Source organism: Mustela lutreola, chromosome 15, assembly GCF_030435805.1.
Source record: "Mustela lutreola isolate mMusLut2 chromosome 15, mMusLut2.pri, whole genome shotgun sequence".
NCBI lineage: Eukaryota > Metazoa > Chordata > Mammalia > Carnivora > Mustelidae > Mustela > Mustela lutreola.
Genome location: NC_081304.1, coordinates 48,094,620 through 48,120,205, shown reverse-complemented (window position 1 = coordinate 48,120,205; position 25,586 = coordinate 48,094,620). Strand labels below are relative to the sequence as shown.

Sequence of the window (25,586 nt, the reverse complement as noted above, 5' to 3'; positions counted from 1 at the left end):
ACAGAATTCTTGGCGTAGTTAAGGCTGGAGTGGAGGCCATGTTCGCCATAGCAGATGTATGGGTTGTCACCAGGATGAAATTGTATGAGCTGTCTCTTGTTTGTATGGTCATATGTGATAAGTAATCCTTGCGTTTCCTGTGGCTCTGCACCCCCCCCGCCCCCCCCACCACCCCAACAATTTATGTTTACTTAGTTATTTTTTTGATGTTCCTGTTGCCTGCCTGAGGCTTTAGAGGAGGAAGGAGGGGACCATCGGCTGTTTCCCTGGCAGAAGCAGCACAGCAGCTTGATGTGGAGAACGAGGACCACTGCAGGAGGAGGGAGCAGGGACTATCCCCCATCCCCCCACACCCCCCAGAGAGCTGCTTTGGAGGAGGAGACCTTAGTCAGCTTGACCTCGTGACTTGAGGTCCTCCTGCGCCTCATCTCTACCTTACTGGAGAGTTTTCATGAGCATGAAGTGAGGTAGAGTCTGGCCCAATGCTGCTTTGGCTGCTCCACAGCCAGAAGAGCCAAGAATTCGTCCAGCAGGTGGGAGTGGGGGATGGGCAAGGGGAGGGCGCTTGCTTTGTGTCCAGACTCCAGCTGTGCTGCTCTGTCTAGGGCAATCCCCGAGTCTTCTGGACCTCAGTTTTCTCATTTTATAGATGAGGGATAATCTGCATTACCCCACCCCACCCCCCTCCCACGCCAAGCCCTCCTCAGCTTTGAAGACATAACTGCGAGAGTCATTTCTAGCAGAAACTCCTTCCTGTGCCTGCCTTCACAGCCTCCAGCCGCCGGTGGAGTTGGTGGCTCAAGCTTTGCATCCTCAGACCCCCTGTGCCCACCTCTGTCCCCTGCCAGACTGTGGCCTTCCTGAGGACAGGGACACTTTTTTTCAGTCTGTTTCGTTAATTTATTCAGCACCATTTCTGTCCATGTCAGTCACAGTGTTGGGTACTGGGTGATCTCTGGTGAACAGGACAAAGCCGGTTGTCAGAGATGTGAACCTCGTGCTAGCCCAGTAAATGTTTCTTCTCTGGAGAGAGGGGATTTGCGTTTGTGGGGGAAGCAGGGGGGACTGGGTGGACCCGTTACTGTGTAACCCTGGGCCTCAGTTTTTCCCCTCTGAGATGAGGGGAGTAGGCTAGAACCAAATTTTTTTCTAGGGTTGTATGAGCTCAGGCCGGGTGCTGGAGACCTGGAAAGCCCAGCAGAGGGCCTTGGCTATGCTCTCTGCCAGAGTAGTTGGAAACCTTCATAAAAAGTCAGGAGAAAAGTGCTCACAGAAAACGTTCTGGGCAGGTAGAAACATGGTGGACTAAGGCCAGATGTTGAACAATTTCAAAGGCATAATTAGGCATCTTAGGGGCACCCAGCTGGTTCAGAAGAGTATGTGACTTGATCTCAGGGTCATGAGTTCGAGCCCCGTGTTGGTGTAGGAATTACTTAAGAAGGGAAAGAGGTATTGGTAGGCATTTTTTAGGTAAGCTACATCTGAAATGAGGGGCTTTCTTGCTCCCACAGATAATTTAAAATTTGTCAGGACCAAGTCGCCTCCGGTGTTAGGATTCTTCTGTCACTGGCTTTTGCTGCGCATGAAAATACAACCCAGAGCAGAGCCGTGCCAGTGGAAGTGTTTTGAAAATTAGAACAATGGTTAAAACGTTTACTTGTCTGCCAAAGGCTTGACCTCGAGTTTAGATTTTATTCACTGTTAACTTGTAATACTGATTTTGTTGTAATTTTGGAAAAGGTGGATCTCTTTCCTCCTCTGGAGGCTGGGGCATATCCATTCATCCCCGCACCCCTGATCCTGCCAGACCTCTGTATCTGCCTTTTACAGAAAGGCCAGAGCCAAGCCTCCTGCCATCCCCAGGGAGCTCGTGCTACAGGGAGTGTTTCTTTTTTTCTTTCTCTAGGTCATGGCTTCTGGCTTCTTGGACCTAAGGCTTCAGTGGAGGAAATGACTGCCCAGGCTCGTGCTCCACGCCTGTCACGGAGACTGAACCTTCGCAGGGCACGAACTTGCCCAGCACAGGAGCGTCTCTCTCTTTGAAGGGCTTGACATTTGTCACAAAGAAACGTGAAAATGGCGACTTCCTCTATCAGACGGCAAATGAAAAACATTGTGAACAATTACTCGGAAGCTGAAATCAAAGTGCGGGAAGCCACCTCCAATGACCCGTGGGGCCCGTCCAGTTCCCTGATGACCGAGATCGCCGACCTGACCTACAACGTGGTGGCGTTCTCGGAGATCATGAGCATGGTGTGGAAGCGCCTCAACGACCATGGCAAGAACTGGCGGCACGTGTACAAGGCGCTGACGCTGCTGGACTACCTCATCAAGACGGGCTCCGAGCGGGTGGCTCAGCAGTGCCGGGAGAACATCTTCGCCATCCAGACCCTGAAGGACTTCCAGTACATCGACCGCGACGGCAAGGACCAGGGCATCAACGTGCGTGAGAAGTCAAAGCAGCTGGTGGGCCTCCTCAAGGACGAGGAGCGGCTGAAGGCCGAGAGGGCCCAGGCTCTCAAAACCAAAGAGCGCATGGCCCAGGTCGCCACGGGCATGGGCAGCAACCAGATCACCTTCGGCCGTGGCTCCAGCCAGCCCAACCTGTCCACCAGCTACTCGGAGCAGGAGTACGGCAAGGCCGGAGGGTCTCCAGCCTCCTACCACGGCTGTGAGTAATGGAAACGCTCCCCACCCATGCCAGAGGGTGCTGGGCACAGACACGGAAGCGCTGGGTGGTGGGCAGGGTGGGTGCCCCTGGGCTAAGCCAGAGCTCGCATCTGTCCTCCGTTCTCCACTTTTGGCTGTCCGGACAACGGTGTCGGTGGTCTGCACCCATTTATGGTTGCAGGAGGGTGTTGGGTCCCTCGGCAGCTCTGGCTCAGGAGTCTCAAGACCTTCCTCTACCCTGTGGTCCAATTCAGGACCCCTGGGCAGGGCTGGAGCCCGGCGATTGGTAGGTAGGAGGAAATGGATGCTCCTTCTTGATAACCTGTTTCTTTAATCTGTTAAATGTTGTTCTGATGCCTGGGCTGTGGGTCTCCCGACTGGCCCAGGGCATCACTCTCCTTCAGCATCCCAGGGGAGGGAGACGGGAGGTCTCTGTCTCAGTAAAAGAGGGAGAAGGCAGAAAGCTCCACAGGGGTCCGTGTGAGCAAGGCCTTCTCCTCCGACATGGGGATGAGCGTTCTTGGTGATTTGCTTGCATGGCTGGGGCTGCTCTGGGTGGGGCTGCTCTGTTTGCTCATTTGTGCATGTGGGAATCTGAGGGGTCCTTACCCACATTTGGACAAGATTTCAGGGAAGAGATGTGGAGTTTAGGGCCTGACGGAAGCTGGTCTCTGTGAGCCGTGTGGGCGTCCTGGGCATTCACGAAAAGTGGTCCTGGGAACGGGCGCCCCTCTGCTGTCCCAGGGCAGTGTCAAGACAGGTGGCCTGTGCGGGGGTGGCACACACACTGTGTCTTCTGGCTGAAACAACAGAAGGCCCCCATACCACCTTTCTTTCTGGAATCAGTAACACTGTCGCCATAACAGCACATTTTTTTCTCATTTTAAGGAAGTTGTTTGTCGCCTGACAGACTCCCCTTGGCCCTTGGTTATTTGGTGGCTCTGTGACCAGGCCACCTATTAGTGTTTCCTGCTTGCAGGCTTCCGTGTGACACCCTACTGCCACCAGCAGCATTTCGAGAGATGTGGCAGCTAGGAGATTTGCATCCCCAAGGCAGACTTCCTGCCTCTAGGAATTCCAAATTCTTACGAAAGGCTCGAAAGGCTCGGAGAGGTTAGCATTTTTCTTGTCCTGTTTCTAGTTACTGTTGTTTCTCTCTTAGTTTGAACTGCTCTGTTGAAGCAAAGATTGTGACCTCCGGGAAACTGCCTGATACGAACTGTGACCTGCCTCTCCACCAGGGCCAGGTTGCCCCCCAAAATGAAGATTGCCCTGTAAGGAGGGAAGTTGTTTCTCTCATGTAGCCTCTCTGTCCCCCAGAAAGGCCCGCTGTGGGTTGAGTTGGTCTCAAGCTGCCTCTTTGGGAAGTGACTGCATCTGCACTGTCCTGCCATGGACAGCTGCTCTGCTCTCCACATCGCTTTTGTGGTCACTTTTTTCGGGAAGCCAGAGGATACAAAGCAGGAGCTGAGACAGCATCCCATTCATTGATAGCTTGTGGGACAGTCCAGGTGCAAGAGCCTGGGGGTCCAGATTGGGCTCCAGTCACAGGTCCTGCCGGCCTTCCACTGGACTGATGATGGATGCTGCCACGGTCCCAGCTCTCACAGTTTCCGGTTCCCTCAGACCTTGAGCTTGAGCTGCATGTTCAGGGTCAGAATGTGGTCAGCAGGCTGTTGGCCACCCCTGAGCACGTGGGGCTTCGGCCCCAGCCCACACCTTGCTGCTCCCACTCCCTCTAATGGCGTGTCTCTCTCTGTGTGTATGTGTGTGTGTGTCCCTGCCCGACAGCGCCCGAGGCCTCGCTGTGTCCCCAGCACCGCGCAGGGGCCCCGCTGGGTCAGAGTGAGGAGCTGCAGCCGCTGAGCCAGCGCCACCCCTTCCTGCCGCACCTGGGGCTGGCCGCCCGCCCAAATGGCGACTGGTCCCAGCCCTGCCTCACTTGTGACCGCGCAGCCCGAGGTGGGACGGCGGTTTGCTTTTCTCCTTCCTAGAAATGCTGGGCAGCTTGCTGGGGGTGTGCTTGTTGGGTCCAGTACAGCCAACTCTCTCCCTATCTTCTCCTGGGCCTCTCCATCCAGCCTCCTGCGGACCCAGGGCCCCATGTTCTTTTCTCCCTAGGCGCTCCCCTCTGACCATCTTTGTCACTTGCTATAACTTCTGCTGTCATTTGGCTAAGGCACGCGTGATTGCCCTTGCTTTTCCCTGTGTCCCCACGCCCAGAAAAATTGGAGGGGGCTCTGCTGTGGGCCAGGCCCAGGTGTGGTGGGGGCTGGACATCACTTGGCTTGTTGAGCCAGAAAAGTGAGATTGAAATCTAACAACACCGGGCAAAGCCGAGGGCCTCGGTGGACAGTTGCTGGAAGCCATCGTCCTTGATGCAGTGATTACGTGCCTTGATGAGGACAAAATGGGATTGTTCTCGCTTCTCAATTAACTGCCATCCTTCCAGAAATCCCCATTACCGTGGTAAACAGAGAGTTAGCTGTACTGTCAATTCTAGGTCACAGTGAAGATAACCTAATTCAATGGGTAACTAAAAGTGGGGCTTCTCTTTTGACTAATTAATAATGTATGGTGGTCAGAGTCTACAACTGTTGCAGGTTAAAGTGAAAACAGATTTTTTTTCCTGTTACCTACAAGAAAATGTTCCCAGTCCACTCCAGCCCCAGAGTGGGGCCTGGCTATAGAGAAGAAAGCTGTCTGTTCTCTTATGCTCCTACAAGAAGGGGCACAGATGAGGAGCCTTTGTGTGACTTCCCCGATAAGGTGGCTAGCTTTTATTCAGCCCTGGAGACAGTTACGGTTCATTCATGCCTCATTAATATTACAGCTCGTTTGACTTGGGTATGCAGGTGATCACTGGGTTTAGCTCTGGGGTGTTTTCCTTTGTGCTCCTGTCTTCCCCTCACCGTTTTATGTGGGATTTTGTACGGAGGACCAGCCTTGCTCCATGGAGAGTGTGGATGGTCACAAGTCTGAAGGCTCACACAGAGGCCTTTCAGGTACACACCGTTTCTTCCCCCAGGTCTCTGGGGGCTGTTTTGGGCAGGCTGCCAAGATTCCCCAGGACTCCAGGGTCGAGTCAGTAACTGGGGAGTTCTGTTTCAAGTCTTGGGTTCACTGGCGGCAGGTTGGCTTTCCTGGGACATTTGTGTATTAACCTCAGGCCCACCTGCCTCAGCCTCTGTGCCGTCCCTCCCGCTGTGGCTGGGAAGGACCGCAACATGTGTCACCGGATGGGCCTTGGTCGCGTCTGCTTCTCTTCCACTGGATACCTCCCCTGCACACACACGATGGGCAGGTGGCTCCAGGTACACAGCTGTTGGGCATGTCTCTCTTCCTTTGGTTCTGGCAGAAATGAAGGCAAAACGAGTAGGTCTTGTTTGACAATTTCTCATGTCCCAGAAGAGTTTCGGGTGGAGTGTTACACGGTGGCACCGTTTCATCCTTTACCTGGTTAATGCGTGGGTCCCTCTCCCTATCTCACACGCTGCTGGTCACCAAGGCTATTGCGGGAAGCAGGACCCTGGCCAGGGACAGCTTTCTGTTCTTCCTTGGCCCCTAACCAGGCGTTCAGTGGAAGATAAGTGCCGATTGTACACACAGTGGCCATTTCCTTTGGACATACCTGCTTGGAAGGCAGCAGTGGGGGAGTCAGGTGGATGCTGGCATTTCGAGAAGTGGTCTCCTGAAATGCAGGCTGCAATGTAGGGGAGACGAATTGGGGGGCACCCTTGGAACCCCAGACCCTGCAGGGGAGGCCAGGTGGGGTACTGGTGCAGACTCGGCGTGAGGGAGAGGGCAGATAGCAGATAGCTGAGAAAGGCCCTTCGTGGGAGAGCAGGCTCTGCAGGGAGCCTCCTCTTGCCTCGACTGCCGCTCTGACCCACAGAAATCATAATGATATTTGAGGGGACCTTCCTTTCATGTATCCTATCCATCTGATCTCCCGTGCCTCCTCCCTCCCACTTACCTCCCACAGACATCTGTAGATTTGACCTTGGAAACCTCTCAAATTCTGCCCCTTCATCTCTAGTCCCATGACCTCAATTCAGTGTCCACTTTCCTTGATTAGTTTCTTTGCTTTTAGCCTCCCCCATCCGTGTCCACCTAGAGAGTTCCTCTAGATTCCAGGCTCTCCCAGGATCCAGTGCAGACAACACCCCTCATGGTCCTTGGCTGGCATCTGACGGCTTTGATGTGCTGAGGTCTGCTGGGAGGGCTGCTTTCAGGCTCACTCTCTGCGGCCTGCCCTGGCTACACTCTGGCTCCCAAGTTCCCGCGTTCACTCAACAAGTGTGTATTGAGTTCCTATTGTGTGCCTAAGCACAAAGCACAGAGCCCCTCCTCATGGGAAGAGACACAATAAACCTAAGGCGTGATCCAGCACGTTCTAGGACGAGTGCTCTGGGAAGCAGCCCACAAAAAACAAACGACCCAGTCGAGCCTGGGGAGGAGGGAAGGTGGTCTGCAGTGTTAAGGACGGTGTCAGAATAAGCCCCGTTGAGAAAGTGATATTGGAGCAAAGGCTGAAGGGGGATGAGAAGTGTGCAGTGTGAAGGTTTGGAAGAGCATTCTAGGCAGTGCAAAGGGCTTGGAGTGGAGTGTGTTCAGGGGTGTTTGCAGAGCGGGAAGGCGGCCCCGGGTGCGGGGAGCTGAGTGAGGCAGAGTGGCCGGTGAGGTCAGGGCAGGGGTATGACAGAGGGTGGGGTGGGGGAAGGTGGAGGGCAGCTTCTCAAACTGCCTCTGGTAGGGAGCAGCTCTTCCAATTCCTGATAGGCTTAGCCTGATTCTTTATATCAGTGATTGGATGTTGTAGCAATGTTAGATTGCTCTAAAGCTTTTTGACTACTTTCTCTCACTGTGTTTTCTCCTCCAGCTGTGTGTTGGGTGGGGAAACCACCCACCTGACTCAGGTGGGTGATGGCGGGGGCTGTGGACCTCTTAAAGAGGAGCCAACAGGCTTGCTGGAGGACAGGATAGGGGAGAGAGCACAAGCACTGAGCCGGTGGGAGATGGTGGCTGTGAGTGGAGCAGGTTGAATGGCGTTGGGGTGATGTTCTGGATATGTCAGAGTGTTATTGGACATGCATGTGGAGGTATGGAGAAGGTCTGAGAAGTCTAGGGCCTGCAGGAGAATTCGGGGCTGGAGAGGCCTTCAGCTCTTTGGTCTCACCTGGCGTTCATGTTTCCTTCCTGTTCCTATATTCCCTGGAGCCCCAGCTGCCCTCTCCACCCAGCGCTGGGTCTGGGGCTTGCCTATGATGGCCGCCTGTGTGATGGTGGTTTTTTTTTTTTTTAAGATTTATTTATTTATTTATTTGACACAGAGAGAGAGAGATCACAAGTAGGCCAGAGAGAGAGATCACAAGTAGGCAGAGAGGCAGGCAGGGGGTTGGGAAGCAGACTCCCCACTGAGCAGAGACCCGGATGCAGGGCTCTGAGACTCCAAGACCACGACCTGAGCTGAAGGCAGAGGCTTAACCCACTGAGCCACCTGGGCGTCCCGCCTATGTGATTTTGATAGGTAGCTGGTGCTCAGGACTGCTGTGTGAAGGGGAGGCTGTGGGGCCCAGGGGGAAGGCCTTTTGGGTTGAGAGGTCAGGGTTTGCCAGAGACCATACAGACAGGGCAGCTGGCTTGGGTCGAGCAGGCTGGGAGACAACTGCCTGTTACCCACGCCACCCCCCACGGCCCACTCTGGCTCTTTCCCCCCTCCTATGTTCTCCAGAGCTGGTTATGACATTCGGCAGACTGTGGAGAAATTGCGGAAGTTCTTGGGGCAGTGGCCTGGGGAGAGGGGGCCAGTTAGAATGATCCCCTGAGTCCAGGTGGAGACTTGAATATAAGATTGCCGCTGTTCTCTTGATGCGCACAGTCCAGAGTCAGGACGGGCTTCCCGCTCGCCTGCTCTCTCTCCTGGGTCGGCCTCTGCGGATGGAGGCTGGCCTGGGAAGGAAGGAGTGCCCATCCCGGCAGCCCCCAGAGCCAGAGCCACACTTGCCTTGCTGCAGCAGGATCGTGTCCTGTGGTGCTGGGCACTCTGGATTCCTGGGCTGGAAACCAGCTGCCAGTGTTCCCATTCTTAGAGAAAGGAGAAAGCAACAAGGAAGACAGAATAGAAATGCTCTTTGACCTCTGATTCCCTACATGAATTGGAACCCACCTGAGAACCCAGAGCCAGAGTGGGCGGTCATGTGCTTTGTCCCAGGTCCCCGATGCCACCTGCGGCCACGTCTCAGGCTGTCCTGATGGGTCTGCTGTCTGGGTGACGCCTTTGGCTGATGCAGCAGCTTCCTGTGGTGTGGCTCAGCTCTGCTCCGTGCCTCCTTCAGGTCAGCCCGTCTTTCAGGCTGGGCATCCCTCACACAGGCCGGCACCCCCTCACATGCCGTGGATGGTGACTCCCTGAGTGATTACTAGAGATAACGAGCCTTTTGTGTATTTGTCTTGCTTCTCTCTAGAAAGGGTTGGAGTTGCCCTCCAAAATGCACACAGTGCCAGAGGCTTAAATAGATCCAAGGAATTGGGCCGAAAGGAAAGGTGAGAAAGTAAGAGAAGGCCAGAGTCACGTAGAGGGCTGGAGAGGGATCCAAATCTGGCTTTGAACTTCTCAGCCAGCAGCACGGAAGAGAACAAGTGCTCTTGAGCTGCTGGGCAAAAGTCTAGGATCCAGATCCAGATCAGCGCAGGAGGCCAGGTGCTCCCGGTGCAGGGGAAGATCGGGGCCCGAGAGGAGCCCTTGGTCTGGACTGCGTCCCCACAGCGGGGCCGCCACGCCGGGCCTGAGCCCACTCTGACAGCCTGGCCTGAGTCCAGGAGAGCTCCTGGTCTCTCGGAGTGGGGGGACATCACGGCTTTCTCCCTCCCTCCACACGCTCAGCCATTCGTAAGCCCATTAGGGAGAGTCTGAAAGCAACCGTTTCATGTGTGTGGGGGGAAGAGCCCAGAGGCGTTAGGCCTCTGGAACTCTCCGGGGATGCTGGTTCTCCACAGCAGGGGACTTCAGGGGAAAACCAGAGTCACTGCGGCCCCCAGCCCTGGCAGCCAGACTTTTGTGAGGGCAGCTGGAGCAGGTAAACACCTGTACATGCATTTTAATACAGATTTTTACATTTTAATTTTTACTACATTTAATTTTAGTACTTTTAATACATTTTAATTTATTTTATTTTTAAAAAAATATTTTATTTATTTATTTGACAGGGATCACAAGTAGGCAGAGAGGCAGGCAGAGAGAGAGGAGGAAGCAGGCTCCCTGCTGAGCAGAGAGCCTGATGCGGGGCTCAATCCCAGGACCCTGAGATCATGACCTGAGCCGAAGGCAGAGGCTTAACCCGCTGAGCCACCCAGGTGCCCCTACATTTTAATAATACAATTTAACTTAATACATTTTAAGGCATTTTAATACAGACTAGGCAGCTGAGAAAGGGAGGCCTCCGTAGGTCTGTTTTTGAAAACTTGAGGATGTGGGACTATATAATAACAATATGTTATTGTTTAAAAAAAATTCAAACCCAGCCAGCCTGTCCCTCCCGGGGTGTGGACTTGGAAGGGGCCTGGGTCAGCTGAGGCCTCCTGAGAGAGTGTAGGGGGAGGAGGAGGGGAGCGAAGCTTCCAGGTGCTGGGCTGGGTGACAATGCTCAGGAACCAGGTGGGGGACACGCCCAGGGCTGAGAGGTGGTTGCTGGCTGACAGCCAGATAATCGCCCAGTAGTTTCGGGGAAAGGCCAGGGACAGCCACTGGGTGGAAATGTTCCCAGCCCTCAGCGGCCTTTCACCTCAGATAGTTCTTCAGGTGGGACGGACTAGGAATCTGGTGGGAGATGGGATCCGGTTGACTTCCCTTTTGCTGGGGTAAACATGTTCTCTAAGTCGGGGACCCCTGCATCTTAGGCAGGCAGCCCGCCCCAGGGCAAAGGCGGGTGCCAGGCTAGCAGCACTAAGCTTACTCTGGAGCTAATCTCTTCGAGTGCAGATAGAATCACAGAGGAAGCTGCTGAGTAATGCTCGTAGTCCTAGTCCTGTGGGGGTGGCGGCAGTGTCACTGACACCCTGTCTGAGGGTTGACACCAGCAATGCTTATTCTTGCCACGAGGGCTGGTCCTTCGTGGGGTCTGAATGTGCCCCGTGAGTCAGCAGCTGCGGGAGACCGTCGGAAGGCCTAGCCATCAACCCTTCTCTGCTTTCCCCTGTGACTGGTCCTTCTGCTGCTGCACTTGCCCGAGGAGGTAGGTGGGGCACCTTGTTGATTAACCCACATCCACTCCGTCATAATGGTAAAGCTGGAATTTGAACCCAAGGTTCCCAGAACTCTGGTATTCCTACTTCCCAACAAAAAAGTAATGTTTAAATTGTTCTACAAAAGAGATGAATATACAGTGTATACCTAGTGCAATTTTAAGGTGGTTTAGCCCATCTCCTGTAATTTTTTTCTTACATTTTTAAAAAAAGATTTTATTTATTCATTTGACAGAGATCACAAGAAGGCAGAGAGAAAGGCGGGGGTGGGGGGAGGCAGGCTCCCTGCAGAGCAGGGAGTCCTATGTGGGGCTTGATCCCAGGATCCCGAGATCATGATCTGAGCCAAAGGCAGAGGTTTAACTCACTGAGCCACCCCGGCACCCGCACCCCCTTACATGGTTTTTGAAAGCAGGGAAACCTCTTTAAACTGTTGGGTAGTGGGGCCCAGGTTTTAAGGAGCTCCTGTGATTGTCAGCGTGAGACTGAGACACAGCTGTCCAGATTGCTGACGGGGGACAATTAGTGAAGGATCAGTGCTGACTTGTGCCATAGAAAGTTGAATTATGAATACTATATTTGTATCTGCCCGTTTTTCTTCAAAGCCACCTTTGTAGTAGAGGTAAACAGAGTTATGAGCTCTCAGTAAGTGGAGAATGAAACAGGAAAAAGGAGGTTTAAGTAGGGGTCGCTAACTGTCACACCTCTGTGACAGTGTCTGAGTCACGGCTGCCCAGTGGCTGGTTACGAATAGTCAGCCTCAAGGGGGCATTTAAAAAATAATATAAGCAGAAATAAGGAGGACTGTCTGAAGATAGATTTCTCTTGGTATGGGAAAGTAGACTGTGTAATGGACTTACAATCGCTGTAGAGTATGTCACTCTCTTTTATTTTGTCTTCACAGTACTTTTTACTATCTGAAATTATCACTCGATTTTCTGTGTCCCTGCACAAGAACACTCCAAGAGAAGGGCGCCTTGTGTGTGCTCAGTGCACGCTGCCCGACCCAGGAAAGGTGTTCAATAAACACTGAATGAATGAGCAGGGGCTAAATAAGAATTTATTTATTTATTTGAGAGAGAGAGAGAATGCACAGAAGCAGGTGGAGGGACAGAGGGAGAAGGAGAAGCAGGCTCCCCACTGAACAGGGAGCCCAACTGGGACTTGATCCCAGGACCCTGAGATCATGACCTGAACGGAAGGCAGAGGCTTGGCCAACTGAGCCATGTAGGCACCCCTGAACAGATGCTAAATAAACCTTAACTTTTCTCTTCTTTTCTTTTCTTTTTTTTGGTGGTATTTCTGTGTGTTGTGCTCCTCTCTCTTGATACCTGCCCAAGCATGAGCCTTAGTCTCTTGGAAATACATTTTATGGGCTTTTCCAGGAATAAAGAAATACTTTACGTCTTTGTGCAATAAGGTTGAGTTTAGCAGCAGTATAATTCATAGACACTAGTTTTTGTTCAGTAATAAAACGCTGTTCCTCTTTTCTGCCAGCTGCCTTTTCTCTTTTCCCTCAGGCACCTGCCCTCAAGCTGGCTGCCCTGAGTTTTTTAAATGTCCCAGAGCCCGGGCTACACGTCTGACCAGTGATGGCAGAACCTCAGGGATGGGCCCAGGCTTCACAGTGGGCAGAAGTTTCTGGTGATCACAGTGTGCGCCTGGGGCCGGGCACCACTCCTCCAGTGGTCTGTTCTGTGTCAGCTTTTGTGGAGCTGAAGCCTTCTGTTCCTCCCCTCTCTCCAACTGATGCCCAGTGCAGGGCCCTTTCAGAAAGTTGCCGTCAACAGGGGTTATTTGGACTTGGAGCAGCTCGAAATTGATGTTGTCTATTGAATCAGTGTCATCTTGCTGACTGCTAGTCTCCTACTGGACTAGCTTAGTCTAGCACCCTTGACACCAGCTCACTCGGTGGTCTACTTCTCCAGTACTAACTGGTAACCCAGTGTGGATGTGAACTAAGAAACTGCTGGTTTTTTTCATTATAAAAGTACCATGTAGAAAGTTCAAAAAGAAGAGAAATAGCCTATAATCTTATTCCTCAAAGACAGCTGCTTTTCACGTGTTGGCGTATTTCCTTACGAACTTTGTCCCGATCGTTTTCTTTTCCAGGATTGTACCCTCGCTAATGCAACTTTGAGTCCCTTCTTTTTTGTCTCATAATCCTGTAACGGGAGCATTGTCTCCCTTCCTCCACCACCCTGTAAACATTTTAACAGCTGCACTCGGCATTCCACTGGGTGGGGCTTCCTAACTCATCCTGGCCTGATGCTGGATGGGCCTTCAGTCCTCTAGCTTGCACCAAACAGGTCGGCTGTTTTCGGTGCCAGGGTACCACTACCTGGACCATGAGCACGGGGGGTTTCGAGCCCCCGGGTATGTGGTTTCGTCGTGGTCATCTTTCTGTGGCAGAGCACACAGGTTCGTGATGTAGAAAGGAACTGAAGGCCAGATCAGGACCCATATCCCCAAAGGGCAGCTGTCCTGATAGATCCGGGTCACACGTCTGAGCAGTGGTCCGTGAAAACAGAACAAATCTCATGTTTGTACTATGCAGACAATAGGACAAGATATGGTGCCATTTATAACCACATGGCATTTGCAAAGCACATTATTCAAAATTTTAAGTTTTTCTTTTTTTTTTTTTAAAGATTTTATTTATCAGTGGGAGAGAGAGTGCATACAAGCAGTGGGGAGTGGCAGAGAGAGAGAGAAGCAGGCTCCCCGCTGAGCAGGGAGCCTGACTCAGGGCTGGATCCCAGGACCCAGAGATCATGACCTGAGTCAAAGGCAGCTGCTTAACCGACTGAACCACCAAGGCGTCCCCAAAACATTGGGCTTTTTCTCTTGCTTATTTTGTAAGTCTGTGTGGGCCAGGGGCAGTGCTTAGTACCAAGGGTCTTACGTCACAGTCAGCCACTGAGGCCTTGCCCTTGGTGGGCTTCCCGTGTCGGAGAGACAGACACATCTAGGGTATACCAGTTGTGGTGTCTGGGAGGGGGCTGGCAGGGGGCTAAGAGCTTCTGTCCATGTGTCTGTTCGCACACTGTGCCTAGCGGGACGGGGCGAGCTGGCAGAGAAGTGGGCAGTCACCGCAGGCCGCAGGGATCCCAGTGTGACAGAGATCACCCTTCAGCTGACTCTTTACAGATCCCATGAGAAATAATTCAGTTGGCAGTCTGATCTTTTCGCCCAACTTCCTGTGTGCATTTTCCATGTCGCTGCATAAGTTAGCCTTAGTTTGACAGGTTAAGCCTGGAGTAGATTACTTAACTGCTGCAAGTTTAAGTCTTTTAATTGGTAACCTAGGAGTAAGGGTAGCCTCTCCTGGATTATTGTGTAAGTTACCTGTGCTGACATAATGCTGTGCACATACTCCCTTGCACAAAGGAAATGCACCATAAATGGATCATTTACTATCATCGTTGTCACCAGAATTGCTGTTTTCAGGTTCTCACCAGTGTAAATAATGCTGCAGCAAACTTTGGGCAGAAAGCATGCTTTTAAAAGGAGTCCTTAGGGGCGCCCTGGGTGGCTCAGTCCTTAAGCGGCTGCCTTCAGCTCAGGTCATGATCCCAGCATCCTGGGATCAAGTCCTGCAGTGGGGCTCCTGGCTCAGCGGGAAGCCTGTTTCTCCCTCACCCTCTCCCGCGGCTTGTGTTCCCTCTGTAGCTGTCTCTTCCTCTATCAAATAAATAAAATCTTAAAAAAGAAATAAATACCTAAAAATAAAGGAGTCTTTAGATTCAGTGTGGTCTTCAGTGTAGAGTCGCCGGCAGTGAGATGAATGGTTAAGTGTGAGAGTGTCCTTCTGTCTCCCGAAGCATTATAAATGCTTTCCGAACGGATCGTGCCCTTGTGCAGCGCCCCCCAGCAGGGGTGACTGTCCTCCGTTGACGGCTGCAGAACTTAATATGGGTACTGTGATTTGTTCTTTTTTAAAATAGTCACAAATTAATTTTTTTAAATTATATTTATTTATTTGACAGAGATCACAAGTAGGCAGAGAGGCTGGCAGAGAGAGAGGGGAAGAAGCAAGCTCCCTGCTGAGCAGAAAGCCTGATGTGGGGCTCGATCCCTGGACCCTGGGATCATGACCTGAGCCGAAGACAGAGGCTTTAACTCACTGAGCCACCCAGGCGCCCCACAAATTAATTTTTTTAAAGATATATTTATTTATTTTAGAGACAGTGCGCACACACAAGGTAGGGGGAGGGGCAGAGGGAGAAAATCTCAAGCAGACTCCCTGGTCATGGGGTTCAACTCTCACGACCCCAAGATCATGACCTGAGCTGAAATCAAAAGTCAGTGCTTTTCCAGCTACGCCACCCAGGACCCACAGATCATCATTGATTTCATAGATGGAAGTCACTGTCAGAGTACTCATTTTAAGAGAGAAATTCCGGGGCGCCTGGGTGGCTTAGTGGGTTTGAGTCTCTGCCTTTGGCTCAGGTCATGATCTCAGGGTCCTGGGATTGAGCCCCGCATCGGGCTCTCTGCTCAGCGGGGAGCCTGCTTCCCCCTCTCTCTCTGCCTGCCTCTCTGCCTACTTGTGATCTCTGTCAGATAAATAAAATCTTTTAAAAATAAAAATAATAACAATAAAATAATTAAAGAGAGAAATTCCATCTTGGTCAACATTTATGCTTCACCCTGGGCCTGCTTACAAGTTTGGGTGCCAGTGTTCACTCAACTCCATTGGGACCAAGCGGACTTCCAAGCACTGCCCCCCCCCCGCTTTCTCCCAAGCCTCTGCCTGGAGATTGGTGGGTGCCTGCAGGGCTCTACCCAGAGAGTGACTTTCACCACAACAGGAATGACAGGGACTCCTGGGAGAAGAGTAATGAGATGGGATTGCTCCCTGCCCCACCTCGCAAGCTGGTGATCAGGTCATGGAGAGCATTTCATCAGGAACCCAAAGAGAACAGCACAAACTTGCTCTTTTATTTCGAACAGAGGATGGGCTTTGAATCCCGCAGACAAATAAAAGGACTGCCTTTTGTCTCTGCTCCACCCTCCCCCAGCTCAGTCTCCAGCCTGGCCTGGGGAGGAACGTGGCCATTGTTCTGGCTCAGCCCCCTTCCACCAGGGTTTCAGCTTCCGCCTCTGAACTGGGGTTCACAGCACCACTGTCTCACGGTGCTGGAGAGGAGTGTATGAAATGTGCCCTTGGAGGTGGTAGCCGTTGCTAGTTTTCCCTGGAAACCCAGCCTGAAAACAAGCCAACAGGTGTTTGGACTCCTGCTCTGTGTCTGTTAGGACGCCGATGTGGCCCCTGTGTATGCAGAGCCTTGGGCCAGGTCAGGTTGGGAGGTGGCCAGACTGCAGGCAGGTCCACAGTGTAGAATACATAATACTGATTACAGAGGGTCAGAGAAGGCTACCTGCTCTAAGTGCCAGGGTGAGAGTCCGTGGGGATGGAGCCAGCAGGAGTCCTAATGGCATGATCCAGGGAAGATGCATTTGAGAAGGCGGCATTGGAGCGGACAGTTGGGATGAGGAGTTTCTCCTTTCCTGTTTGAAGAACAGCAGGAGGGGTACAGAGGCAGGAAGGAGGCTTCTAGGCCCAATGTGGAGGCTGGCAAGCTGGGTTGCCTGGGAAGAAGATAGGCTGGTGAGCAGCCTCGGGGAGGAAAGTCAGTCCTGGAGCTGAGGGGCAGTGCTTCCTTGCCCTGCGTGACGAGGGTGCCCATGTCTATGTGTGCAGGCAGGTGGTGGGAAGACCCTGAGGTTGCATCGGAAAAGCCTCAGACCATGACTGGGCATCGTAGAACAACACCCGTTTGGAGACCAGAGGTCTAATTAGGATCAAGCATACTTCCTTTGAATCCTGGAGGGGAGAATTCTTAACTTGCCTTTCCCTAGCTTCTGTTGGTGGCCACAGTCCTTGGTGTCCCTTGGGCTGGCAGCTGGCAGCACTCCAGCCCCTGCCCTCCATCACGGGCAGCCTCCCCTTGCCTGTGTGCGCATGCTCGGGCACCTATGACTCTTCCCCTTCTTGTAAGGACACCAGCCTTACTGGATTTAGGGCCCGCCCTGCTTCAGGATGACCTCATCTTAGCTAATCACATCTGCAATGACCGTGTTTCCAAAGAAGGTCGTGTTCTGAGGTACAGATGGTCAGGACTTCACTGGGACAATTCGAGGGACCAGCTCTGCCCACAACACCTACATCTGCCCCTTGCAGTGGCGGCATCACACCCCGAAGGCCTGCTTCAGTTGTGAGCTGTGCGCCAGGCTGGGCAGGGTCACAGATACTCTCTGTGGCCTCAGGCTGGACCGTCAGGAGCATTTTCAAATATAATGGACTCTCAGTGAAATGTATCCCGAATGCAGCCACTGCTCACCTGCAAAGCTACTATCCCGCCCCATGCTCGCACTGTCTCTCCCTGGGACCAATCAGATTGCATCACTGCTCATCATAGACCCACGTCCTCCAAAGCCCCTCCACGGGCCCTGAGAACCACTTGGCTCTTCCATCATGGCCCTCTGGGCACCCTTAGCCTTTATCAGCCTCACGGCCTCTGCCCTCCATCCCGAGTATAGCTCCCGCCTATCTGTGCCCGGCCTCCTTCCCCAACCCACACTGCTCCAGTAGCTCCGAATGGCCTGCCCTGACCTCTGAACACAGAGAGCCCAGCTCTCCTCTGCCCTGGGCACTCCGTCCCCCTGCTTTCTTTATTCCCGTGTCATCTGTCCTTACAGGTGCACAAACTCCAGGAGAATAGGGACTTCCCTCAGACCTAGAGCAGCACAGAGCCTGGTGGCCACTGAGTGTTACGACTGAGAGTCTCGCAATACTTTTAGGATGTTGGGCAAGCATAGGGTTTGGCCCTAAGACTTTGCTTTGAATTCATCTCTCTGTGAACAAGTCATTTAGCCTCTCTGGGCTCTAGTTACCTCCTCTGTGAAAAGAGTGGCATTAAAAAACGAGGCTGTAAGGGTCAGACTTGGTCTCTGAGTGACCTTGGGTGGGTCCCTTCACTTGGAGCCCCAGCCCTGGTCTGTAGGTAGGACTGAGGGTTCATCGAGATACTAGGGACTATCATGTGACAGGCACTGGTCTGATGCTTTCCACAGGTTAGCCCACTGGGTCTAGGACACAAGTACTCTGGCTCCATTTTGCAGATGAGAAAACCGAGGCTCGGAGGATCCTCTGCCTAGGCGGAGGTCGCGGGGTGAGAAGTGGCGGAGCCCCAATCCAAGCGCAGGCTTTCAGACCTGTTCTCCATGCTGGGCTGTAGCTTACTCGGAAAACGCCCAGCCCAGATCAGGCTGCAGCAAAGAGACGCGGCACGCATAACCGTGCTTTCCCGGGGCTAAGTGTCGGAAACGCGCGCCCACGCATAGTCACTCGGAGTAGGCATTCAGTGGCTTTCTGGGTAGAATCACAAGAAAATGTCAACAGCTGTTTCCTCTGGGGAGAGGAATGGGGGCAGGATGAGAGGTGTGGCTCCCGCTTCCTTTTATGCTGTCATGTTTAAAAATAAGTTACGGGCATCATCACGATCCACCCGTAAATACTCAGTATGTGTCTCCTCCCGAAGAGTGAGCGGCGGTGCCCTTATCCCACAGCCCCAATCTTGACCAGTACCCAGTCCATACTCAGGTCTCAACCAGTGCCCAGTCCATACTCGGGTCTCAACCAGTGCCCAGTCCATACTCGGGTCTCGTCAGTTGTCCCCAGCATGTCTTGCAGCTGATCTGTCTAAACTGGGGACCCCCCTCCCACCTGCCCCTGTTCCCCTGAGGACCACAAGTTTCCTCTGACTATCCTGTCCCTTTGGTCTGTCTGCAGCAGATGGTCTTTTTCTCGTGACCTTAATATGCTAAGAGACTGGGCCAGTTGTCCCATAGAGCATCCCTAGGTCTGGGTTTGTCCATCTGTCTACTGCTTGGTATGGTGTTTGGCTCTGTCCTCGCCCTGTTGTTCTGTGAGCCCGGAATCAGTCTAGGGTCTGGTTTGGAGTCAGATCAGAGATTTTGCCCAAATTGTCCTGGGATGTGGGTGATGTCATGTGACGGGCAGAGGGTGGCTACAGCATGGGGGGCTGTGGTTTGTCCCTCTGTCGTGAATTGTCACACACACACACACACACACACACTCTCTTTGGTCTGAAAGTGTTCTGACTGATGATACTGGATGCACTTTTCATCTTGTACCTTTTTGACTTTCCCAACCATGTGTTTATATTTTTTCTCTTTTAATGTGACCTGGGGTGGTCTGAACTTATTTCCTTATAATTTGCCTCAGTTGACTGAAGACAGTCTTTCCCACTCCTCCCTGTGAGGAGGTAAGATGAAGACCCTGGAGGGTCTTCCACGGGAACAGGTTTTGAAGCCTCAGCTCGGGCCAGGCTGCTGGGTGGGGGTGGCCGAGGTTTCACTGGTAACTCAGGAAGTGGCCCATAGAGCCACAGGAAGGTGTCACCACATCGAGAAAGATCCAGTAAGCACTTCACTGCAGTTCAGTGATGAGGAAGGAACTCAGCCGGCCGGGGAACCGGTTACTGGAGGGCGGAAGCTGGCTGTGGGCTCAGTGTCCGCTCCCCGTCTCCCCCCTTGAAGGACCATGGCCCCAGTCCCGTTCTCACGGAGGCCTGGCAAGGGCCAGGGTATGACGAGGTACCTATTTACAGCTTCTGCTGTGTAAGATGGGGAGTGGGAGTGCCAGACAGCTCCAGTCCCTAGGTAGTCTGGTGGTCATGGGTCGGAGCAGGGAGATGTGACCTGGGGCAAGGCCCATTTCCCGAGGAGAGCCAGCTGTGTGTTGGGCATCTCAGGCCCCTCCCACAGACCTCGTTTGTCTGCATTTCAGAGATGTGGGTATGGAACCAGAGAGGGCAGGACATTTATTTGCATGTGACCTCCCTGCTAGTAAGTGGCAAGGACAGGGTTTGAACCCTAGCATACCTGTCCGCAAACACGCCCAGGGTTATAAAAGGTGGCAGCAGTGTTAAGATCCAGATGGGGTCTTCTCTGGCCCCCGAGGCCCGGTGACCTTCCATTCTTCCCGAGGTTCAGCTCTGCCTTGTGCGCCCAGGATCGGCCACTCACCTTGTATGGGGCTCAGGAGTGCTTTATCCCAAGTCCCGCTGGTCACTTACTCAGAGCCCTTGCCGGTCAGGTCGTGTTTGGAGATGTCTGTTACCTTTTTTTTTTTTTTTTTTTTTTTTAAGATTTTATTTATTTGACAAAGAGAAACACAGTGAGAGAGGGAACACAAGCAGAGGGAATGGGAGAAGGAGAAGCAGGCCTCCTGCTGAGCAGGCAACCCCATGCAGGGCTCGAACTCAGGACCCTGAGATCACGACCTGAGCCAAAGGCAGACGCTTAACGACTGAGCCACTCAGGCGCCCCTGACTCCTTTAATCAGTGTGACTGCAGACGCTGCATGGTGCTTTCTAGGAAGACAGCGAAACGCCCTGAGAAGTGGTGATTTCCTATTTTCCTGTTACCTTGACTACTTCGATTTCTTCTTTTGCAATTGCCCAAGATTGCCCAACTGAAGCCTCTTTGTTAGAAAATCTTCCAGCCTTTGCTTGAGGGGTGCGTTTGGGAACCAGGGTCCCTCCTACAGCCCGGGGCTGGCGTGAACACCAGACAGGCTCGTCTCCCTGCGGTGGGAGGTATTTCTTGGTCTTCCTCTTAGCCTGTATTTGGAGGGAAAAGTTGGCCTTTGTAGGCTTTCCTTCCTCTTCAGCCCTTCCCCTGGGCTTTCTCAGCCCAGGTAACAGGCCAGAAAGCATCAAATTGAGGCCTGGCCAATGTTTCTGATTCTCGACCTCAGCAAGCGAGGACTTTGATGAGTTCCTCCAGGTGGGATCCGTACACAGAAAGACATCTTAGTGGTTGGAGAAGGATGATGGCCTGTGTGTGGTTCTGCTAGTGATTTGCCTACGCTGGCAGTTCCCAGTCTTCCCTCCAGGAGGCTGCCGGTGGGAAAACCGTTGCTGGGCCACCTGCATTTTCCAGGAGTCCCTGTGCACCGTGGACCTGCAACCCCTTGGAGCTGGGACAGGCTCAGGTTGGTCACAAGGGAGCTTTCAGGCCCGTCTCACAGGCATATCTGTGTTTACTGTCATGTATGGGAGTACAAGGGGCCCTTTCTGGGGCCAGGCTGCTGTCACGGAGGCAAGAGCGTCTCCGCGGGTGTTGCTGTGCGCAGCTCAGCTGATTCTTGGGGCTGATGGCTGTGAATTCTGCCATCTGTGGAACTGAGAGCCATACATCCGTTGACAAAAACCACAGCATTTAGGGGAATACCCTTTGTCTTTAATTTCCACATTGATGTGGTAAGCTATTTCCGCAAATGCTGGCTATGCATTATTCGACAGGCATCCATTAAGGGCAGACAGGAACACGTCCATTTGCATTTGAAGCCAGTCTGGCCTTGCAGATGTCAGAGGACAAGGGAGGCTCATTTCTCTAGAAGGTCCCTGTTGAGAGCCCCATCCCATTCATCCCTGGCAGCGCTGAATCGGGCCCTGTGGCGGTACAGCCAAGTGGCAGCTTCCCCTGCCAGGGCGAGCCAAGATGGGGCTCATTTTTCAGAGCCCCTTTTCGGGATATGGGATGGGATATAGGTCTTCTTTATGTACTCCCCATTTCCGTGTGGTAGTGAATGAAGGTGCCGAGTGTGCTGTGTTCGTTCTAAACAGAGAGTTCTGTGACGTGAGCTTCCAAGATCATCAGGAAGGAGGCTGGGAGCAGGCAGCCCGGTGGTCAGGGATCTGTGTGGGAGCCACAGTCAGCTGAGAAGAAGCCTCCAGAACCGTTCCCCGGTGCCATGCGGCTTCGGTCTCCAGCAGTCTGGGTGGGGACACCTTTGCCTCCAGGTACAGGAAAGCCCAAGACTTAAGCACTGTGACCCATCAGTGAGGCTTGGGCACAAAACCAGCAACAGCAAAAAAAAGGGGGGGTGGCTTTTGTCTTGGTATGTTATTAATGAGCCAGATTATTAAAGTGGACTTGACATGTTCTTACCATCTAGTTGTATTTTTAAAACAAGTACTTTGGAAAAAGCAATGTGATATAACTAGCCTGGGATTCAACTTGTCTTTCATCTTTGTCTTGTTCATGGAGCTTAGAGTAGATGTGGGGCAACTGTATGCTGGTTTGTTTGTTTTTTTCCTGATTCTTTGAGTTGACAGTAAATCACAGTAAATGTGCACTGTGCTTCATGACATGGGACTGTTCTGGATGAACTCTTAACAGCTGTATGTTTTGTGTGTTTGACACAAAACTTGTGCAAGAAAGCATTGCCTTTCACAGTCTCCTGCCCTGCCCTGCCCCCTGCCCCTTACAGCCCTGCCTGGTCCTCCTATGACCCTAATTATACCTAGTCCTCTTTTCCTGTTTTGTTTCCGATAACCAGAGCCTAGCCAACTGGAAACCTCACCTTCCAGGAATCATTCCTGACCTTATTTACTTTCTCCCAAAGAGGCAGTCCTAAGGAGCAAATTTGGATTGGAGTTTTAGGTGGGAGCAGCATTTGGGTGGGTGAGTGGTAATGGTTGCGTTTGCTGGAAGGGACATAATGAGAGAAGGAAGAAAACTGATACACACTTAGAGCATTTTCAAGCAAGTACCCATCTGCCACGAAATTGAATTCTCCATCTGTCCGTCCATCCATCTCTTCATGCTTCCGTGCATCTGGCCAGTGGGTATTTGCCAGCAGCTCTGCCAAACTTTGAGGATGGATGTAATGGTGAGAAGACAGGTGTGGAGCCTCCTCAAGGAGCGTACCTTCTGGCATGATCTACCAAACGGCACGGTAGGGGAAGTGCTGTGTCGAGGAGGGGCTGCTGACCCAGCACCAGTGAGGAGGGTGGTCCAGGAGGATCAGGGTGGCGGGGCTGAGCTCTGAGAACAGAGGAGTTGGCTGGGTGAGCAGAGGGGATGGCGTGTGTAGACGCTCATGGGGAACCATCGGAGGCAGTGGGACCTGGCTTTGAGAATTTCAGAGAAGCCGTGGACCCTCTCCTGTGGTGAAGGCAGAGGTGGCCCCGTGCTCCCAAAGTTTTGTGTCTGGTTTCTGGAGATACCTACACTCCCTGATGCACCAAAATCCCGATGGCCGTGTGAGCCCTGACGTTTTCCGTCTGGGGAGGCCCAGGCCGGTGTGATGAGTGTGAACGTGTAAAGATGCCTTTCTTGGAGGTATCCTGCATCAGCAAGGAGTCCACATCTCATCCCTTCAGTAAAACTGTCTTTCCAGGAGCTGCTTGCAAGTGTTGATACTAGCTAACTTGTTGAGTTGATACTAACTAACTATTGATAATAGCAAAAAAAAAAAAAAAGTGTTTTTCCCAAGTTGATGCAGAAAACAAAAACTTCCGGGGTTGCTGCAGAAACAATTGGGCTTCATTTTCCCTGGTTTTTACCACCATGAGATCCAAAGTAGATTCTTAAATGTTATGGGAATCCTGAGTGAAGTTCTTGGTCTAGCCCTGTGCTTGTATGAATGGCACTCTTTGATCTGGATGTTCAAGAGCAATACTTCTGATCTTGTAAAAAAAAAAAAAAAAAAGTAGTTTCTCTCTTTGAAGGAGGGCAGCTCTGCAGTTAAGACAGAGGTTCTAATCCTCCCTTGCCCTGGAAGGCCTCTTGCCTTGATGGCCGCCGGCCACGTGGCTTACATCCCTGAGAATCCACATGTTGGTGTTACTGGATTTTAACCTGGATGTACTCGCAGACCTTCCCTTTACGGCGCCCATATTGTCGGGTTTTGTGGGTGTGAGGTGGAGACAGAGTGGTCTGACCAGGTGACCACTAGCTCCAGCCTGTCCTGCGCATGTGGTGACTTTGCTTTTCCCCCACAGCCACTTCCCCGAGGGTGTCCTCTGAGCTGGAGCAGGCCCGGCCGCAGACCAGCGGAGAAGAGGAGCTACAGCTGCAGCTGGCACTTGCCATGAGCAGAGAAGTCGCTGAGCAGGTTGGTGCCAGGCAGGTGGGACTGCACGCTGGGGGGTCCCCAGGTGGGGCATGGGTCACAGCAGGGACAGTGACAGAAGCAGGCCCCGGCCTCATTGTTTCCCCAGATGGGACTGGGAGTTGCCGTAGCGGTGCTCGTGCCACCCACTGCCACTACACACCCACCCCCGGTCAGGGAGGGGGTCCTTTTTGTGGGCCAGTGGGTGAGCTGGTCACAGGGCTCCCCAGAAACACTGCTGTAGACACAGCCATGTATCGTGGTCCCTTCGTGCAAGGCATGTGGGCTCAGCCCCCAGGGAAGGCAGTTTGGAAGATAGGTCAGGAACATCTAAATGCTGAGAAACAAGGCTGGGAGGGAAAACTGCAGGTAGTGAGAACCCTTATGATGTTTCGACGACGGCTGTTTGTGCAGTTTCAATTTTTTTCTCAGTTCCTGTTTTTCTCTAATAATCACGCCTGCCTTTAGCATGGAGAAGGAGGGAAAGGCGTGTTGGAAATGACCTTTCAGAGCTGTCGTCCCTTTGGTCCCAGTGATCAGGTCTGTCCCTGCTGACCTTGGGCGAGGGAGGGTGGATGGAGTCAGGTAGCATGAGGCGCTCTGTCGCCTAGAAGTGATGCACAGACGCAGATATTAGGGAGAGTTGGACGGAAGTGGCTGATCTGTGTCGCTATAACTGGAACCCCCTGAACCTCAGGGGGGTGGACAGTTTCTGTTACAGCCTCCCTGTTCACAGTAGGGAAAGCCCAGCTGTTAGATCCATCCCTGTGGATGCCTGGCTCTGTCCCAGACGGTCCAGGAAGAAGGGGCAGGAGTTCAGGGACGGACAGACAGACAGTCAGAGCCCATTTTAGTCCATAACTCATCTCTGTGATTAATCATATTTGTAATAAGTAAAATGCAAAGAACTTATTTGTTTCATGATGACATAAAAGCTTGGACAGCCCAGTCTTCTGCATGGGGTGACTTCGCCTTAAACAAATATTAATTAGGTACAGGTGACCCTTAAAGAACACGAGTTTTGGGCTGTACAACTCCACTTAAGTGTGGATTCTTGTCAATAAGTACAGGGCTGTAAATTTATTACCTGTTTCTTAATTTATTAATAACATTTTTTCAGCTTAGTTTATTATAAGAACTCAGCATAGTCACACATACACAGAATATGCATTCGGTGACTTACTTGGGTTCCAGTCAGCAGTTGGCTCTTAGTAGTTAGGTTTTTAAGGAGTCAACACTTATATGTGGATTTTCAGGGTGGGGATTGGTTCCCCTAATGCCCGTGTTGTTGGAGGGTCAACTGTATAATGAATACTTTCTTTTTGAAATCCTAGAAATAAACATGCAGTGATAGGTGATTTGCACCCTCTTCCTGATTCCTTTCTGGGCTCTCAGGCTTTTGTATTTTACAAGGAGATGCATTGCTTTTTTAATTAGAATATAAAGCCATTTTCATTTTAAGATAAAAGCATTGTAGAATAAGTGTTCCCTTTCCCGGGACTTGGTGGTGTCTGTGCCCCTCCCCCCCCACCCATCTGCCCACTGGGACCCCAAAACCAGGGAAGCCACACGGGGCAGGGGGACGAGCCCTCTGGGCCACACTCGCAGGACAGAATAACTGTATTACAGGTTGTTTTCTGATCTTCCTTTGCAATACCGCGTGGTCAGATTTTGTTACCCATGTTCGCTTCTGGTGTTGCTTTGTTCTGTTGCACTCAGTGATGTTGTTACAGTGCCA

The 25,586-nt window shown here is 52.2% G+C and overlaps 1 protein-coding gene across 5 annotated transcripts in view; it reads left to right on the top strand.

The window, feature by feature from the left end:
* The window catches only part of EPN2 (epsin 2), an 82,231-nt gene that overhangs the window by 34,053 nt on the left and 22,592 nt on the right, over positions 1-25,586 (top strand). For 3 of the 5 annotated variants that reach the window (XM_059149987.1, XM_059149985.1, XM_059149988.1), the window contains exons 2-4: positions 1,907-2,671; positions 4,462-4,632; positions 23,739-23,851. In XM_059149987.1, coding sequence (XP_059005970.1) covers positions 2,077-2,671; positions 4,462-4,632; positions 23,739-23,851 — 879 coding nt within the window. In that variant the 5' untranslated portion in view covers positions 1,907-2,076. The remainder of the gene's footprint in view (positions 1-1,906; positions 2,672-4,461; positions 4,633-23,738; positions 23,852-25,586) is intronic. The other 2 variants (XM_059149990.1, XM_059149989.1) reach the window with 1 other exon arrangement.